The sequence below is a fragment of the Condylura cristata genome, unplaced genomic scaffold, assembly GCF_000260355.1.
Source record: "Condylura cristata isolate star-nosed mole 26May11 unplaced genomic scaffold, ConCri1.0 scaffold00015, whole genome shotgun sequence".
Taxonomy (NCBI): Eukaryota; Metazoa; Chordata; class Mammalia; order Eulipotyphla; family Talpidae; genus Condylura; species Condylura cristata.
Genome location: NW_004567116.1, coordinates 48223743 through 48244478, shown reverse-complemented (window position 1 = coordinate 48244478; position 20736 = coordinate 48223743). Strand labels below are relative to the sequence as shown.

Sequence of the window (20736 nt, the reverse complement as noted above, 5' to 3'; positions counted from 1 at the left end):
TCTTTAAGAGTCACAGAGTATGACATGTGTTAGCACAATGCCAGGGACTGGGGGTGATACAGCATTAGTTTTCAAGGAATTCACAGTCCAAAGGGAGAGATCAGCAAAGACAACAAACACATGAAAAAATTCACTTGCCGAATTTGTCTTTGGTTCTAATGCTGTTCCTTTTTAAGCTGAAAAATACCTCAAAAGTATGTATATGATGCCTGCTGTTATTTTTAACTGTTTTAGAGAGAAAGGTTGATTGAAGTTCAAAAGCTTTTTGAAGTTCTACATGTGCTCAAGAGCACTTTATGGCTGTACATAAAAGCAGGTGCAGTGTGTGGCTGATTGTGTGGTATAATTCTAAGACTTCTTCTTCCTCAAGTGCCCCTGCCAAGATTTCAACATTATTCTTGTACCAAAGGCTTAAACAGCTTGTATTAAAGTACAGATACTTTTAGGAAGGAGCTCCTTTCTCCCAACATTATAAAAATTATAAAATTTTAAACAGATTATTAAATTTTAATAATCTGTTTAACAAAGTAAACAAACTTTGTCTGGTGTTGCTTCTGGTATTATAGATAGTTTTAAAAGATGCCTGAGGTCAGAAATTACAGGGCACAGGGTACAAAATTTGACTTGCTATATAGTTTAAAAAGCTCACCATATGGAATGTATTGAATATAACTTATATGTACAATACAATCTACTGCCCACTGAGGATTCTGAGAAACAAAAGATACAATGTCTGACTATAAGGAAACTATATTCTTTTAGGGGAAGTAACATATCTGTATGTGAAGTACTGACCACATGATAACAAATAATGCCAGGCAAATAAATAAATCTTAATCCAAAGTAGCGAGAAAATATGCTGTAAGATTTGAGACAAGGAGACCGATTTCTTACTGGGCTGATACAGGGGAAACATCACAAGGGAAAAGAGATTTGGCCTGTACTTGGGAGAATATAGGGCAAAGAGCAGAGATAACATTTGAAGGAGAGGATCAATGATCAGAAGAGGAGAGACAGATAGTTGGATGAATTTCTGGAAGAGCGAGTGTGTAGATCACTTTGGCATGAAGGGTCAACAGGGAGGAGGATGGGGAAGGTACATTGGGACTGGTGGTGGGGCATCTCCAGTTCCTTCCTAAAGAGGTCAGACTTCATTCTTAGAGAAAGTGGTGTTTTGTATCATATCAGCTCAGTGGTAGAATGCTGGGTGGATTAGGGAAGAAGAATTTCATAGTCAGGAGGTGAGATGTAAGTCTAATACTAGTGATGGAAATAAAGAAAGTGTCAGTAAAGTAAAAAGAAGCAAGAGATGTTAGAATCTCTTGGAAAGAAAAATCACCTGGACTTGACTCCTGCCTTCTTTTCATAACAGTCACCTTCCTAACGTGAGATATCTGAGGTGGTAGAGCCTTGCCACTACAGTGATTGTCTTTGAATTCAGGGCCAGACATACCCGGTTCAAACCAAATTTTGTGACATCAAGCACAAAACCTCTACAAGCCTCAGTTTATTCATGAATAAGATAGGATGGAGGATAAAACCTTATAGGAATGTTGGAAGGATCAACTGAGAGTAAGATCTTGCTGTAATGATGATTGCCAATAAAACAGGAAGTAACATGTTGCTATAGTTCTTGAGAGAGGCAAAACTTCAAATTAATCTGGAAAGAAGCTATAATATCAGAGATAGGAATTAAGGTATAAGACTCTAAAATTTTTTCTAGTTCACAGAGTTGTGAATTAAAGGTAACCAAATATCTCACCTTCATCCATTTCCCCATCCCAACCACATGGTGACACACTGTGAATACTGTGTACTTCTGGTATTTTAGTGTCTGACCATATGCTCTGAATGTCTTGTTGCCTCCTCTCTTTTATTTCTGAATAGCAAGACAAAACTTTTTTTTTTTTTAAGTCCTATTTATTATGCTTCACTGTAATCTGGCAAATCACATGGTTTAAAAAAAACACAAAACACAACAAAGTCAGGGTCATCTATCTGCAGCTACCTTCTCCCTGGTACTGACTCAGCTTTCATTTGTTCAGTTACCAGTGCTATACGAGGCATTTCAGTGGATACAATGATGGGCAAGGTATAATTGTGGGATCTCCCAGTTTACTCTGAGAGATGATATGTATACACAGAATGAGGTTGCATAGTAGATATGAAATACACAGTTTGGTAGTTTAGTGAGAAAGAGATAATATGTGTAATGTAGGAGCTTGCAAAAGCAAGAAATGGATTCCCAAGACAATGTAGTCTCTGCTTATTCGTTATACTTGGTTAGTGGGAAGAGAAAGAAGGGATATGGCAGAAGTTGATGTCCATGGAGAATACAGCCACCAGCACTTGACTCAGATCCTCTGATTATGTGACTGCTTGCTTTACTAAGGGAGATGGTATAAAACCTTTGGGAGACTGAGCATAACATCTACTATAAAGCTTATCATAACATTCACCAGCTTCTTCAAATGATATTCAAGAGAAATTGCTTTCTAAAATGGGACTGCATCAAACTAAAAAGTTTCTACACAGCAAATAAACTATCATTAAATTGAAAAAATATTCTATCAAATGAAAGACTATTTGTATGTCATAAGCCTGACAATGAGCTGATATCCAAAAATTACAAAGAATTCATAAATTTGACAAAAAGAAAACAAAGAAAATGGGTAGAAGAATGAAATAGACACCTCCAAAGAAGGCATGCAGAGGACCAACAGAGACATAAAAAAATGTTCAGTGTTACTTATTATCAAATAAAGGAAGATACAAATAAAAACCACAATGAGACACCATCCCATACCCATGAGCCTACCTCTTAGGAAAAAACCAGAAACACCGTGTTGCTCATCGTATGGAGAGAAAGGAACCTTTGGTATAGACTAGTCCAGGATCTATGGAAAACAATATGGAGGTTCCACAAAACACTAGAAATAGACCTACCATATGATCCAGCAATTCCACTCCTAGGTACTACCCAAAAAATACAAAGTCACTAATAGGAAGGAAAATATGAATTCTTGTGTTCAGTACAGCACTATTGATAACAGCCACAACCTAAATTATAGGTTGGATACAGCCTAAATACCCAAAGACAGATATGTGGATAAAAAAAGGTGTGGTGTATACACAATGGGGTACTACTCAGACAAAATCTTGTCATTCTTGAAAACATAGATGAAACTCCATGGCGGGGGATGGCCAGGGGGAGGGGAGGGGGATGGAGAGGTATGCTAACTGAAATGAATCAGAAGGAGACATAAAAATACTGGGAAATTTCATTCAATTACAAATTATAAATTAAAAAAAAAAAAAAAGGAGCAGACAAAACTAAAGCCTAGAAATAGGATTGCAGATTGAGGCTGCCAGAGGCATTGTGGTGGGGATTAGGGGAAACAAAGCAGGATTAGGAAGCCCCAGGGTCTATGGTAAAGGATAATGGGTGTTTTAGTCCTTGGGTGTGGTGTTGTAACATTCATCTGAAAAGGTGTGAAACTATTCCCTCAAAACATATACAGTGTTGTAAACCAATGCTGTGTCCAAAAAAAGTTGCAGTAAAAAGAAAATCTTTGTCCATTCTCACCATTCCCCTTCAATATAATACTGGAAGTCCTTGCCAGAACAGTAAGTCAAGAGAAAGTCATACAAGGAGTTCAAATAGGGCATGAAGAAGTTAAACTCTCACTGTTTGCTGATGATATGATAATATAGAGAGAGAATTGTAAAACTCCAGAGAAGAACTACTCAAAATAATCAACCAGTTCAGCAAAGTAGCAGGATACAAAATCAACACACAAAAATCAGCTTTCCTATATAAAAACAATCAATCTGAAGAAGAAATCAAGAAAAACATCCCTTTTAAAATTGAAACCAAAAAACTCAAATAGTTGGGAATAAACCTAACAAAAGATATGAAGAACCTATACAAAGAAAATTATAAAACACTATTAATAAAAATAGAAGAAGACACAAAAAATGGAAAAATACCCCCTGCTCATGGATTGGAAGAATTAACATTGTTAAAATGGCCATCCTACCAAAAGCAATTTACAGATTCAGTGCTATTTCAAAACAAAATCAGTGACATGCTTCAAATAAGTAGAACAAACACCGACAGAATTCATATAGAACTACAGAAAACCAAGAATAGCCAGAGCTCTACTGATGAAAACAAAGAAAATGGAGGTACCATACTTCCAAACTTCATTCTATACTACAAAGCCTCAATAATTAAAACAGTGTGGTGCTGGAACAAAAACAGACACACAGACCAATGGAACCGAATATAAAGCCCAGAAATAAACCCACACCTACGTGGACAATTAATCTTTGACAAAGGATCAAAGAATATGCAATGAAACAAGGACAGTTTGTTTAACAAATGGTGCTGGGGAAACTGCAAAAGAATGAAACTAGACCACTACCTCACACCATGCATGAAAGTCAACGCAAAATGGACAAAAGATTTGGGCATAAGACCTGAAACCATAAGATATATAGAAGAAAATATAGATAAAAACCCCAAGACATACATCACAACAACATCTTGAAAGATTCTTTGCTCAAACTAAAGAAAATGAAGGAAATGATAAATACATGGGACTATATCCTTAATAGTTTGTTGCTTCGTGATTTATGTTTCCTCAAAGAGTTAGGTTTATTCTCTCAATTATTATTTCTTTTGCAGTGCCACCATGGTCAATCCACCTAAAGCCATGATTGATGCATCTCAGGAGAGCACGGGGAAGTTGGCTGTGTCTCCAGCCAAGGTAGATTGAACTCAGACTACAAAAATCTCATTTTTGGTGGCAATTCCATTTCTCCTATTTTATTTTATCTAAGAAGTAAAGGATTTGGTGGTTTATATTTGTACCAAATAGGGATACTTGTAATTTTTACTATTTAATGTAGGAAGTAATTCTTATGGTGGAAAAGTTGATTTAAAAAAAAAATGCAAGCCTTTAACTTTGCTGAAGACCCAGATTTCTTGTCTTAGAATAAGGTATCTTCTAAGCTGGGTGGTGCTTCTGCTCAGTATATGGAATAAGGCTTGTTATTTCTTATTTCTACTCCTGTTTTCCTAAATGTTCAAGATGTGCTTGGGTGTAGGAAGTGCCAATTTATGAAATTGTAGCTGGTAACATAGATATCCAGTCTTACATTAATTGAAAAAAATTTTAGTCACTGTACCTTTCTGTTATTAGAATTTATCATGATAGTGACTTTGGAACATTTCAAGATACTTTGACATGTATCTTTTATATCCTTCATAAAAAGATCAATTTTAATTGTGTTTAGAAAAGTTTTGATCTAGCAAAGCAATGGCCTGTGGTGGAAAGAAAACTAAAGAAATCTGCCCTCATGATGGTCTCATGACCTTGATCTGCTCTTTGATGTAACCAGGCCCAAGTTTCTCACCTCTGGAAAGTATGGCACTTCAGTTTTCATACATGGTTGCAATTTAACTTTGTAGGACTGTGGAATTGACTTTATACAGTTTTTTTCTATATGGCATAGTTAGTAATTCTCTGCTAATCAGACTACCAGTTCAACCATTTTTCAAACTTACCAAATAAAGTTCACCAGATAGAACTATAACATATTGGACATAATAAGCAATTGCTAACATTGAATTACTGTTAAAATATTTTAAATGAGTTTAATAAACAATATTTTTCCCCAGCAAAGGAAGAATCCATTTGATAAGTCAGAGTTGCCAGAAGATTACTTAGCGCAACAAATCAAAAATGAACCATCAAAAAATGGAAAGGCTGATTTCTTTCAGACTTCAAAAGAGGGTAAATATTATTTTTATAGACTAGTTATTTTTACCTTTTTACCTATGGGCTAAGGGAAATTCTCAGTGTTCTTTTGACTAAAATATCTTTCAGGGGAAAGTGAAAAGTCCTGCTGGTTTTCTTATTCTATAATAACATCAATATCCTGCCTAAAGGAAGGAAACAGACATTTTAGAAACTAGAAGTTCTGGTTTTGTTGCTGACATTTCTTGTGTGACCATGATACCTTTGGTTCCCTCTCGATGAACTGGAAATTTTTTTTACTAGAGATAGTTATCACTTAACGACTTTTACTAGGGTTCTACCACATGCAGACACAGTTCTCTGCTTAAAATTAAGTTTTCTTAAGAAAAAATTATCATTTGAAAATTTTATGATTCTCTTAATCTCTGGCTGTCCCTTATGGAATTTTACCATTCTTCCATATAATGTAGAAAAAGTCCCAGACGATTCAGTCTCTTCAATGGCAACTCTAAGAAAATTCCACAAGCATGAAAGGTTGCACAAAGAATAGAGGATTTACATTAAACACTGTAGTTGGGAGTTTCAATTATTGTCTTAATATTAGTGTATTTTTCCTTCTCCACTGGATCCACTTTATGTAGCATAAAATATTTTCAGGCAAAAAGATTTTAGAACATGTTGTCTGGGTTTTGTTTTTATTACTTTTGACAAAATCATTTTTTTTTAAATTGAGGTAACAGTGGTTTACAACCCTGTGTCTCATTCAGATGCATAGGGTCCCACATCCTCAATGCAAGTCCCCGTGCCACACCTACCACCAAGGCAAAGTAGACCTGGGCCATGATCACTGTGCTGTTTCCACTCTGTGTTTTCGCCTCCCTCTCTTGTAGCTTCAACTCCACTGTCAGTTTTTTAAGTTAAATTTTGTTTTTGGTATAAATATTTCTTTCTAAAAAGCTGAGCTCCTTTTTGTAGTTTCAAGCTTTGAATCTTAAATATGACTTCTGTGTTTTTCCTTGAATCTTACGTATTTTTCTTTATTTTTTTTAAAAACTTTTTGTATTTATTATAAAATACCGCAAAGCATATGCATAAAAGATAATAATCTTAGGCATAGAGTTCAGTGAAGTTCATGCATGAATTTTAAGGACTTTTTAATTAGGTCTGCACTTACGCTACATATTTCATTGTGTTTAATGTCTTAATACTTTACCAAATGTAGACTAAGTTTATGGTAGTCATTTTAAATTATAGAGTCACTCTTCATTTGTTTTATCACTTAATGTGCTTTAACTTACAGGTGAATTGTCAGAGTCAAAAAGAAAGTCATCTGCAATGAATATTTCAAGCCAAAAGATAGAGAAACCAAAGCAGACTTTCTCAGGCTCTGAGGATGGGTCTCAAATCAAGACTCCAATCCCCAAAGCCAGGAAGATGATCTACAAATCACGTGAGTTAAGGCAAGATGATAACCAGTCTTTTCCTAGACAAAGAACAGACTCCCTGAATGCAAGAGGGGCACCCAGAGGGATCCTGAAGCGCAGCTCCAGTTCCAGCAGCACAGACTCAGAAACAGTTCGTTTGCATCAGAACTTGGAACCCAAAAGCAAAGCCGTGTCACCTCACCTGACCATCCATGAGAGAATTTCTGAGAAGGTGCACTCTTTAAAAGCTGACTCTTCAAACTCATTGGAACCGTTAAAGCATGTGAGATTCTCCACAGTGACGGAAGACTTCCAGCAGAGTCCTGAACAAATCCACAGCCAGGAAGTGGAAGAATTTAATGTTTTAGACTCTGACAAGTTAAAGAATGCAACTGAAGAGGCAGGAAACGTAGATACAGTTTGGAATGACCATAAGCCTTCCCAGTACAGAAAGCCTTTGCCTTTGCATGAGTCAAGTCCAAGTGCACCAAAAGATGAAACACATCAGCCAATGACTCTTACAATTAGTGAGCACCATGCTCCCTCAGAAGTTTTACCTATAAGACCACAGTCCATTGAGAAGTCACCTACTATCAATGAACATAAAGCTAAATCACCAGAATCATTAAGGCTTGAATCAGAAGTGTCCAAAAACCCTGCTGGTAAGAGAATTGTTACTCTGAGGATATAAAACTGACCCAGTGGGCTTGGAATGGCCAGGTCAGCCAGCCCTGAAGAAGCTGTTTTGCTTTCTAGGCTCCCCAGGTAGAGTTCAGGCAGATGCCACTAGGGGATGCTGATCTTTAGGGAGATTTTCCTTAATCACCAATAGCTAAATAGAGCCAGGGTAGCACAGTATCTGGCCTATTATGCTATACTCTAAATAATGTGACTACATCAATTAATTAAACAAAGCATATAAAGTAAATTGTATATACAGAGTAAGAATTAAAGATATTCTAATACCTTTGTGCAGAATAAAAATGCTTCATACCTAATGCAAATTTAGTCAGGCACCATTTAACCAAACTCCAGTTTCTCTTTTAATGTCAGGAAAGCAATGAAACTACCTCTTCAAGCTGCTTTTCCATACCCAGATTCCCATACTCATAGCAAATATTTCCTAATTCCTATTTTAAAAAATATAAACAGTGAGGAAAATCATGCTCTCATCTCCAGTAAGTTCATATCCAATACTGTGACAATTGCTTTATAAGCAGGAATATTTACAATAGCATCCATCAAGTTTCATTCATTTGTTCTACCCTCCCTTATAAGTATCAAGTAAACCCTGAGTCACTTGTTCAGCCCTAAGATTTTGTACTTGTTCAGATCAATCTGCTTCTTAAGAACCGACCACTGTTACCACTTTTCCCCCTGGAAACTTTAAGACATTTGAACAGAATATGATAAAAAATTAGCTGTTGCTTTTCCAAGATATAAAGGAAAAGGTGAAAAAAAATGTTTTGGGCAATGTTTTTCTTTTTTATAATCCACATTAAAAGTGTAGCATGCCTTTTCTATTTTCACCTGTTTTCCCACAGATTATAATTATGTTTTAAATATGTATTTGTATTTTCTGATTTTTAAATCCCAACTGACCATGAAATTTAGGAGGACACTATAATCAGCTATACCTGTTTCAATTGGCAGGTCTCCTATCCTTAGAGTTAATACATGAAGTTGCTTATTCTTTAATGCCATGCATTTCTCCTTATTTAATACAAATACACATGCACACATACATAAAATCATGGAGCATAAAAAGAAAATACGGACTACAAAGTGGTTAACTCTGTACAAATTATAGGGGTTTAACTTTAGTTCTGAATTTCAATATTACATTTTCATACTGGAAAAAATAAAACAAAAGACAAGAATTTCTTAGGGGAAAGGAAATATTGCCAGGCATCAAAAGTTTTAAATAACTATTCTTATTTTATAAGTAATGTACTTTCATTGTAAAACATTTGAACAGAATATATGCACACAAAATAAAGCAAATATCACCTGTGATATCACCCAGCATTAATTATTGCTGGTATTTTAATTGTAGAGTCTTTGGTGTTTATCAGGTTATGAACATAATTTTGAGTTGTTTATACTGCTCATGATCCTTTTTTCACTAACAATAGTTACAAATACTTTTTTCTATAGTTAAGTAGTCTTTTAGTAAATGAGCTAACAGAATTCTTAAAGATTTCTCAAAGGAACAATTATCAACATATATTTAATAGTACAATATGTAATTAAATGAGGAAACCAGTATCCATTGTGTGCTAATTATTATTTAAGCTTTTGTTTTTATATTTGGCCAGAGTAGATGATTAAAATTAAAGACAGAACTTTGTGAACTGACATGTTCTGTAGCACATTTTAAATGTAGCTGACTTCACAAAAATTCAGATTATGTAATTTTCAGGAACATGAATACATCTTAGGTATAAGGAAATGTTAGAAATGCATACACATTTGAGCCTTAAGTAAAGGGGAAAAATTCCCAAGTCTCCTCATCTAAATGTACCATGAACACTGTGGTTACATTTCCGGTAAGACTTTCTGATTTTTTGATAGCTTAGAAAGAGCTTAAATATCCTTCTCTAGCCTCCAACCTTTAACTGACATTGTGGAACAGGTAGAGATCATATTCTCCATCATTCCTACTAATTATTTTTAATTTATCTCAGCTTATTTTATTTGGCTTACAGAAACTACTTCTACTTTACAGACTACAGGAAGGATCTGGGAGATCATAGGGGAGGCATTTGAGGTCATGCCTCTTAAATGCTAGTATACAATCATGGGAATAGTTACTACTAAATAATCCAAGGCCCCATCTTCAGAGATTCAGGTTTAGTACATCAAGAGGAAGGTACCAAAAATGCAACTATCCTCATTGTGACTTTGTAATGTTCTGGAGGAAATAAGTTATTTCAGTCTTCCTTGAATGTTACATATTTTTTAGAATTTGTTTTAAGAAGCTGGTATTTTTTTTATATTTATTTATTTATGCATGCAGAACTGGGGTACAGGCCAGAGGTGCAGGGGCAGTGAAAGGATTCACCAGAGACAGAGTGGGGAGCAGAACAGGCAGATCGATGAAGTACACTGCTGAGGGAAGCAGTGGACAAGACAGGAGAGGTCTGTTGCACCACGTGGATCACCTCCAGGACCAGAGATCAAACTCACATGACACCTCTGCAGCTGGCTTACAGTGGTGTGTCCTAACTAGCTGCGCCACCAGGGAGGGCCCGAATGTTGTTTTTTAACTTCTAGAATTACCTCAGTCCATGTTCTTCAAATTTGAGTGAAAAACCACCTCTATGGTTTATGAATGTGCCAGTGGATGGCTGGAGTTAGGAAATCAACATGATACATACAGAAGTTTGAGAGTAAGAGAGAGATACTGTTTAAAATACAACGTGGAGCAGAATACAAAATTCACATGAATTTTAAAATAAATCAGAGATTTCAAAATAATTTCTCAATTCATCGTACATCCCAGGGATCTACATTTACCTTCCTTTACTGTCATTTGTTCACCTTTACTTGAATATTTTAATTAGGATGGCTGACTTTATAACCCTTAATTATGGTGATAGAAACAGCTAGTGGCATGGTAAGTGCAAATACAATTGCCTATTAAAAATATAATCTAATTGAATAAAAATTTTTATGCATTCTTTTTCTTATTTTGAAAAGCATTTCTGTATTGCAGATGAACTGTCTCGTGTTGACCCTGAGTCATCTCAGGTGCCAGGTGGCAGTTCTAGAGACCATCAGCAAGGTAAGCCCCATCTTCTCACCACCCTCAAAGCTAAGACATCCTCATGCTTTGGTCCAAATGCCACTGAGGAAAGGAAGACAACTGATGATTCCATATCTAAAGTCCTAGACTGGTTTAATCGAAGTTCTCATTCAGATGACAATGTGTTATCTCTCCACCAACCTGAAGGAATAGACCCCAAAGAAAAAGACTCAAAATCACAGATTGCTATTGCCATGGTGAAAGATGATACCAGTCTAAAAGAAAACAACTCAAAGGTGCTATCATCCACCACAGTTGAATTGGCATCTTTGGGATCTGATTCAACATTTCAGGTAGGAGGAAAAGTGCTACCTTCTGGAAACTGCCAAGATAATAATGTGAATAATAAAACCAAATCTATTAATTTTTCACAAGACAAGGAAGACCCAGAAATATCGCAGCCATTTGAAATCTACAATCCAAATGAAAGGAATAAAAATACGGACTCTAATCAAGGTTCCAAACATATAGTAAAAGGAAATAGAGTATTTTCCCCAACCAGTAACCATTTGTATAGAGCTCTCAAAAGATGTGATACAGAAAACCAAGTTCCAAGCAAAACTAATGATTTTGGTAGCTTGGATGAAGAAGAGCCCCAGCTTCATGCGTATGAAAAATGTAAAGAAGACTCAGAAGTGAATTTTGAGTCTTCAGTTCTCAAAGAACCAAGTTTGAAAGACAACTTGAAGATAGAGAGAAAGTACAAAGGAGATACTTACATCCTGAATACTTCCTTAGAGCAGGAGAATAATGAATCACCATCTGGGGCTGCCAACAACAGATCTCCTTGGAAGAAATCTGAGGTCCCACTACAGCAAGAAGCTGGTGAGGTTCCCAAGAGCCAAGTGCAAAGAGAGGAATACAGAAGAGTAAGTGACAGAATATCCTTTTGGGAAGGTGGGAAAGCTGCTGCCAAGGTAACTCATAAGGATCTTATAACTTCACGTGGACAGGAACAACTTTCTAAAGGATATCAACCTGTGAATTCACAGTGTGTGTCCATGGAGCATTTGTCTACGGGCCAGAGCGAAAGTGATCGAGGCACCCCCGAACTAATGGTCCTAGATGACAATGGTCCAGCAGCCCATCTCTCTGATCTTTATCCATCAAATAAACTTAAGGACACCAGGCCTCATATAGTAGGTCCATACAAAAATTTCCCCTCACCTAGCCAACCAGTTAAAGGGCCTCTGTTTCAGAATAAGATAAATGAGTCTATACAAATATTGTCAGTGGCAGACAATTTGCATTCTGAAATGGAAATTACTTTACCAGAAATCCAACATCCTTCAAATACTGGGAGTGAAAAACATATAACATTGGAGAAAGACAGATCTCTAATTGGTGAATCAAATCCCACCTTGAAAATTATGTCCCTGAAGGAAAGAATGGATGAGTGCTATCCAGACCAAGTCTATAATCATTCTCAGTTTGAGAATTTGAGGAAATTTTGGGATTTAGGAGCCAATATGAACAATCCAGAAAATGTTGAAAAGAATACCACAATAAATAAAAAAAAATCCAGGCCTTTTAATAGCCAGCAGCACAAAGAATTCAGTGACATTAAATCCTCAGGAAAAGATACCCATGAAATAGATACATGTCTAAGCCAAAAAAATGTTCTGGCAAAAGAGGAAATAGAGAAATTAAATCCAAAGTGCATACCCCATGTGTTACCAGGTGAAACCACATTTCCATTGAGAACATCCAGAAAGTCCACTCATCAGTTGCCAGGAAATGAGTCATCAAAGGAAAATGTGGAAAAGAATACCAAATGGTTGACTACATCAGGGTTCAAGGAAGAAAATGCCTATTTAGATAGAGAGATTCAAGAATCCATAGTGAAAACAAGTGTTTTATCTAAAGACTATGAAGACACTTTTAATGACAGCTTACAGAAGCTGCTTTCAGAAGTTTCATCATCAGCAATCCAGCTTTCTGGTGGAAAAGTTCATGGAAAACAAGTGCTTGAACCTGGTGTTTCTGGATATAGGACAAGGCTGCAAAACACAGATTTTTCTGATCCTGCAGAAGTTGCTAGAGGACCTAAGGAGATCATTGATGAGCATGTAGACAAAACAGTATCTCCGCCAAAGGTCAGGTCAAACACATTGACTGTTAGTCTAGACAAACTTCTGAGGGAAGCAACTGGAACATCACCCTCTCCCTTGCAAATAAAGTTGGAACCCATGACCTCTAGGGCCAACTCTGAGCTTGAAGAGAGTAGTACTTTTGAAAAACAGATAGAAGGAAGTCATGGCACAGCAGCCTGTCAAAGAGAGAACTTTCCCCAAGGCATGGCTTCCAACCAGTATGCTCAGCTTGCTCCCCAGGATAAATCACTATATCCTCAAAGAGAAGTTTCAGAGACTGTAGAAAAGGTCATTTTTCTATCCAAACCTCCGTTGAAGGATGTAAATGCTATATTACAAAAGCTGCATAGAGAAGCTTGGTTGACTGGAAGAGAAAAAGAAGAATTAAATGAAGTAGTACAGGCAACAAGTAGCCCCCAAAATTATTTGGGAGATACTGCATCACAGACTACCCAAATGTCTCCATCAGTCCAAACCCTTAGTTTGTCTTGTTCCACTGTTACTCAGTATAGCAGAGACTTGCCGCAGGAAGTGGCAGAAATTGTGAGAGCAACAGTTATTCAACCTAAATCAGAGTTCCTTGAATTCAGTGCTGGCTTAGAAAGACTACTAAAAGAAACAATTGAAACACCCTCCTCAAAATATGAAAGTTATAGAGGATCCCTTTCTCCATCAGAGTTAAAAGGTAATATTGAGGTGACCAGGCAAGCTGCTTCTGAATTCTGTACTAAGGAAATAAAAGAAACTATAGAAAAGTCCAAGGCTCCGTCAATAACTGAATGTGCCTTTGAAATTGGTTTTGAGAAACTCCTTAAAGAGGCCTCTCAAGTTTCTTCTTATCATCTCCAGGTTCCAGTGAAGGAAGAAACTTTTAAGAAGGAGCCTTCACAGTCAGAGCAGGACAGGTTCTTGGGCACAGTGCCCCATCTTTCCTGGAAAACCTCAGAGGCCTCTGCTGTGAAACTTGAGAGTAGTGTTTTCAAATCTCAAACCAACCAACAAGATAAAAAGTTGGGAGGAGACAAAACTAGTTTATTAGTGGATCCCTGTGGTTCTGAAAGTAGAATTGAGATCTCTGGGACCCCAGAATCTCAGATAGACTATGAAATAAGGACCATAGAAACTATAAAGCCCCTAGAAGAAAGAGATAGTGAACGTGAGGTTGCAGGGTTTCAAGAAAGGGAGACTGGCTTTGAAGAGGGTCCTGAAGCAATGAGTGTGTCTAGATGTAACCAACCCATTCCTCTTCTGGTGAACAAAGAAAACCCTACAAAACCACTGACATCACTGTATAAGAGACAAGAAAAAGAAGAAGATAGAAGTTTCTCTGACTCTGAATTTTCAGATGGGAACATCAGTTCGAAGGCAGAAAGTTGGAGAAATACCTCCAGTGAGCATATCTTTTTCTAAAGGTTTATTAATTTATACATACAGAACTGGGGTGCAGGCCAGAGGTACAGGGGCAGTGAGAGGATTCACTAAAGATAGAGTGGGGAGCAGAACAGGCAGATTAACAAAGTACACTGCTGAAGGAAGCAGCAGGTGAGACAAGAGAGGTCTGATGTGCAGTGTGAATCACCTCTGGGGGCAGGGATAGAACTTGTGCTGCAGTGGCTGAGGCCAGCTTCATAATGCTGTACTTTAACCCGTTGCGCCACCAGGGAGGGCCCCCGTGAGCATATTTTTAACTCACTAATAAGTTATGGAATACTTATGACAAGGATATATTTTTAATTGGTATTTTTTTGACACTCCCAAATGGTGCTAAATTCTTTTTATCACTTCACTACCTAGACTTTCTTTAAAAAAAAATCTACATTTCCTTTATATTCTTTAACCAAATGAGTTATAGATGGCTTTACCCACAAGACAGTATTTTAGAATCTCACCTTATTCTCATTAACTACCAATACAATTTTTACATTTCAAAAATATTTAAAATTTTTTAATTCAAAAAATACCTTTAAAATACTCAAGATAATTTTCCTCCTGGAAATAATTAGAATTGCTTTCTTAATTGACATTCCACACAGAAAGTCTCTAGTAAGATTTATGATAAAGCACTACAAAAGGACACCAATTTCCCTCTTAGGGAAAATATTTATCACATTAGTGACTAACTATCAAGAACAAAATACAAGACTGGAACTTTCTTTTCCTCAGATACCTTTTGCTGTGACATCTTTGTTGCCACTCTCCCCCTCTTGCTCTCAATTATATGCAGAATCTTCCCCTTCTAGAGTATGACTTTGGTCAGATGACTTCACCTGATTCTACCCCTGGGCATTACCTGGCCTGTTGCATTTCTTTGGTTCCAGCTTTGGCTACATGGATGAAGATCTTAAATGATTCCCACACTTTTCTTAGTGGGTGTGGGGGGACTGGTTTCAGTCAAGCTATGATATAGAGGGCTTGTCTGAATTGGCTATTCTGATTAATAGCTGGGTGTGTTTGCAGAGAAACCAGAGGTAAATTAGGAATGAAAAATTACCTGATTAAGTGAGGAAATGATTGATAAAAGATGTTCTATGGTTAGGACATCTTAACCAAACTTGCACAGCAGCTAGTTTTGATTATTTTTTTAATATTTTAATCGAATTTGTTATTCTAATTCCCTTCAATCTTAGTAAGGATAAATAAGCTTTACTGAGTGATTGCCTTCTAGGGTTTAGGTTCTTTTGCACATAACTCTTCTTGAAAGCTTACTAAAGGCTCTATCTTTTTTTTTTTTTTTTTTTTTAACATGCCAAAGGTTTGTCTTTAATTTGAAAAGAGTACAGCAGAGATAAAAGTGGTAACATCTCCTTGGTGACTCGGGGGTTAAAGACCATTCTAGGAAGCTATCACCAGCCACTGCAGCTCAAGTTTGAGTTCTGTCCCCATCACCAGGCTGCCAGGAGCTGACTCAGACATGGCTCAGTAGACCTCTCCTGACCCACCAGCTGCTCCCCTCAGCAATGTATTTCAGTACATCTGCTCCCCACTCTGGTGAATCTAAAGGCTCTATCTTTAATCCTATTTAATCAGAATGAAGTCATTTTAACAAATGTTGCTAGTAAGAAAAGGAAAGTGAAAAAGTAGAGTTTTAATTTAAACATATATAAAGTAGAAGACTATATTAAATTTGTTAAGATAGACTTTTACTAAGTCACACCATGAGTCATGGGGATAAAATCTTACTAACTTAGAAGTTACCAGAAGAGGAGAGGGGCTCTCGTATTATCTTTAGATACTGTTATCTAACCTATATGGCCATGTTTATAGCCAACATTTGGATTGAATAACAAAATAGCATTCAAAAAAGGCAAGAAGTATTACATAAGCACCCAGGCAGAACCTAAAGAAGATATTTCAAAATTATGAGCCAAGTAAAAGGTGTAAAATTAGATACAATTTTATATACTCTGACATAAATTTTTATTTTAAAGCGAACTGTGGACTGGGTAGGTAAGCAGAATCTGACTACAAGAGCAATATTTTGGGAGAACAACTTAAAATGCTTGCCTTGTGCTTGAGTTCTTAATCATCTCAACCAATCAATGTATTTCTTTAAAGGGGGAGAGAGGGACAGATCCCATGGTCACATACTTGTAGAAATTATGGGAGATTATGCATATTATTATCAAATTAATGTTTTTAATAAAGTCTCAGTAAGATACCTTTTAACACAGAGCATCCCAAATCTGATTCATTTAGAATCATTTGCCTTGAAATATCTATTAACATTGGGTAGAAAAGGGATGCATTTCAGGAAATTATTGTCTGGAGAAGTGGTTTCCAAATCCGTTGACTCATTAATGGAATCGTTCATTGATTTAGCAAACGTTACTGAAGTGCCCACTGCCAGATGCTATTCTAGGCACTGAGAATACAGTGGTGATGAATATCAGCATTCAGGCCAGTGCTTATCCATAAAGAAGTCATCACTGTCAAAGTGGGAAACTAAGGACTGTCTACAGAGAGTTTCTTTTGTTAAATTTTATGTCCTTCCGGGTGGTTCTTGTTCTGAAGTTATGCTTTTTTTTTTTTTGGTATGCAAATATCTTTCTTTTTATAAAATAAAAACATTAATAGATGATAGAATCCTTGTACTCCATTTAAAATGCCTTAATAAAACAAAAAATTGACTACTTCATGTCACTTTCCAACAATTTGTTGGTAATTTACTGGCACATGAAACCCAGACAGCCTGCATCAATTGATCTGGAGAGCTCACCCATCTGTGCACCAAATTACACACAGATGTTAAACATCTGAATCTCCCTTCCATGGTTTTCAGCTCATGTTTTTAATGTCCCTAAAATCATTTCATGGCAGTCTTCAAAAGCTAAAATGTGAAGTGGGAAGACACAAAGTCTCACAGAGAACAAAGCATGTGCCCAAAATAGAGATATACAAAACTGAGGCTCACATTTCTATCATGTGGTAGTCTTGTTTCTGTATGATTGACGCTTGCACATTTTTTGGACCAGGCAGGTTGTTTTTTTTTTTTTTTTTTAAAGCATGTGCTGTATGGCAAATTTATTTTCTCCTGGGAAATGCTTCACAGTACATAAAACTATAGAGGCTTATAGCACAATACCTCCTTTCAACCTATCACTTCAGTGTCCATTGTCCTATGGGGTTAGATTGTTGTGGATTTTTTTTATTGTATTGTGCAGTGTTCATCAATTTTGTCTTGCAACAGGTTCAGAAGAAGAACCCAGTCCTGTTTTGAAAACTTTGGAAAGGAGTGCTGCTAGGAAAATGCCTTGCAAAAGTTTAGAAGACTTACCATCAGATTCCTCAAGTGAGAATCAAATTTGCTCCATCCATGTATGCTCTCATCTAAGCTTAGGCACGCTTATGTGCTCTTCTGTGGCCTCACTGCATGCTGTTGTGCACTGAAACCCCTCAAGGGGGAGGTTAACAGATGAGAATAATCTTTCCCACGTGAGCTGAAGAGACTCATTAAAGTTGCTGGAGCTTTGTTTTTTAAAATAGCATATGAGGTTACAAGGATTAGGTTTTCTTAAAGTCAAGAATCCCAGTTTGAGTACTTATTCAAGTTTTCAAAGATTGTGGTAGCTAATAGTAGTAGTGGTCGTAATTGACATTTTTAGAGCACTATGTGCCAAGATGTGGTTTAGTGTTACAACTGAATTATCTCATTTAACTGCATTAGTAAACTCAAGAGGAACAAATTGCCGCCCCCCAACCCCCATTTACAGATGAGGAAAATGAAGCTCAGAGAGATTCACAGAACAGGGTTAGCACTCAAAGTCAGAAGGCTATTTTAATGAGTGACCATATTAATTATTACAGTGTTGGATGTCTGAAGAATTTCGCACACAGTATGGAAATGAATTAGTCACTGGTTTCAAGGACCTTCTTTTCTTATGTATACCTTCTTTTGTTTTCACTCTAAGCCTGAAGACTATCTGCCATGCAACACTTTAGGTACCCTATTCTCCACTCGCTGTTGCTTTAATTGGTGAAGGATTTCTTGAGTATTAATAGCGAGCGCAATGTTATAGAGGACTTGTGAGCCAGAAAAACGACTTTAGAATTCATTATTTCTAGGGCTTTGTTCTTACTGATTTTAAGCTAAAATATACCCATGGGATTAGAGATGATCATGAGAAAATATATTGAGTGCAAGTTAATCACTGCCAAACTCGCATAATTTAATACTGACCATTCACATAATTAGAATATTTTGTATGCATCTGTAGTTGTAACTAAAAATGTCAGAATTCAAAATAGAAAAGAAAAAGCCACGCCACTAAATATGAAAACAGTATTCTCAATTTGGAGTGCAAATTGACCCTTCCAAAGATTTTGGAATCTCTGAATTGAAAGGGACTTTGAAGGTCATTCGTTCCAAATTCCCCCTATACAGGAATTCTCACTAAAGCCTCCTTAACAGGTGGCCAACCCCCACATTAGCCTGAATGCTTCCGGAGAGGGCATGTTTATTCTTTGTTCAGACCCAATTGTTCTTCCTGATATTGGTGAGGGGAAAAACAAACAAACAAACAAAAACACTCAGTAACAATTGGCCTATTTGGCAAACCTCTTGCCTTCTCCAAACGGGGCTATTTCCATGGTGCAGTTTCAAGTACTAAGGAATGTGTAGGGTTAAAAAAAAAAATCACCATCAGCTGACGGGTATTGCTGCATACTCCCTTCCAAATACCAATACCCACTCTCACACTAGCTTGCCAAGATTCCACTTAGCAGCTGGTCCCCAGTCACAGCTCTTCAGTTGACTTCCCAAGCAAGACTCCCAGAGGCATACACAAATGATGATGCATGTACAGAAATATTTGTTAATGACCATGGGTTTGGGACGGTGTTAGTCATGGCTAGGATCTTAACGCTTTCCATAAGAACAGGGAGGCTGTTTGAGCCCTGTGCTGTCTCCTGCTGCCAGCCGATTGCTTGCTCTGAGCTAACCCTCTAACTCTTGGGAGTCTGTGAAGCAGTGTGCTGATGTAAGCTGCATCGAGGCTGAAATGGGAGCTCCCGCTATGGCACTGGCTCAAATAGCTAAAGAAAACGTATTTTGGGGGAAGACATCTTGGTTGCACCCCTCACCGCATCTTAACTAATTGCTTCCAACTCCTGGGGCTTCCAGAGCAATCTCATTGTTCTTTCTCACCAAAGGTCATCAGTGTTAACCATTTGTTAATTTCTCCTGAACAGATCAAGCAAAAGTAAATAATCTGCCAGAAGAATTAGTGCATAGTGCTGAAGATGGTAAATATCTTTATGTATTTGCATGTCTGTCTGTATTAGGCTCTGGGGTGGTTTGGGCAGTCTCCGGAACTGGGACGCAGCTGTTGGATAAATAAAAGAATGTCATTTGCCATTGTGCAGTGAATGCTGCCTAAGTTCTGACTTAGTGCATTTAATACTGTTTGTATTCTTAAGACTCCTATGGGTGATAAAATTGTGAGGATCTTATTAAAGACCTTTGGGAAGTGGGGGTTTCTATAAATAGCAAATTGTATTTTGGGGTATCAGCTGTTTTTGCTGCTTTGACTTGCAGAAGTTCTTGTGAAGGCAGGAAAAGTGGAGTGGGTTTCTGGGTTAAGTTATTTCTCTATTTGATTCTCAGTCTCAGCAATTAGATCTGTCTGGGCACAACTGGTTAAGGAAAGGGTCTCAAAATAGGAGGGGGATTCCTACTTCTGTTCATATAGATAACTAACGATAGATTGAAGATACAGTTTGTTCTGATAATAAGGACCCAGAAGATCTTCAAGCTTGTGAGTGAATCAGGTATTAGTTCAACTATAAAATGCATAGGGTAAATAATGTGTTTCTGGGGTAGAGATGAAAATGAGTCTGATATTTTATAGTTCAGCATTTATTCAAATGTGTAATTTATATTTAAATGCTAGCTTTTTTTTTTACTAAGTTATCTTCACCATGATAATAAAAATGTGTGTTCAAGTAAAATTCAGCAACACAGTTCCTCAAAGGTAATTGCTTACTTGAATGTAATAATTTTGTTTTTCTTATTGTATGTTTAAAACCTCCTGGAAGTAGATGGAGCCGTGATTTTTATCTTTACAGATAAGAAAAGCTTCAAGAAATTAAATGTCTTGTATCTGATCCTGTCGCTGGGCAGTCAGACGGAGGGTGGGGAATAGAATCTT

The 20736-nt window shown here is 37.0% G+C and overlaps 1 protein-coding gene across 3 annotated transcripts in view; it reads left to right on the top strand.

Moving 5' to 3' along the window:
• Positions 1 to 20736, top strand: part of SYTL2 (synaptotagmin-like 2) — a 109128-nt gene that overhangs the window by 65886 nt on the left and 22506 nt on the right. The window contains exons 5-10 of one of the 3 annotated variants that reach the window (XM_004683261.2): positions 4691 to 4772; positions 5687 to 5801; positions 7066 to 7851; positions 10908 to 10976; positions 17778 to 17879; positions 19778 to 19831. In XM_004683261.2, the coding sequence (XP_004683318.1) occupies positions 4691 to 4772; positions 5687 to 5801; positions 7066 to 7851; positions 10908 to 10976; positions 17778 to 17879; positions 19778 to 19831 (1208 nt within the window). Of the gene's footprint in view, positions 1 to 4690; positions 4773 to 5686; positions 5802 to 7065; positions 7852 to 10907; positions 10977 to 12321; positions 13776 to 17777; positions 17880 to 19345; positions 19567 to 19777; positions 19832 to 20736 lie in introns of those variants that run through there. The other 2 variants (XM_012725523.1, XM_012725524.1) reach the window with 2 other exon arrangements.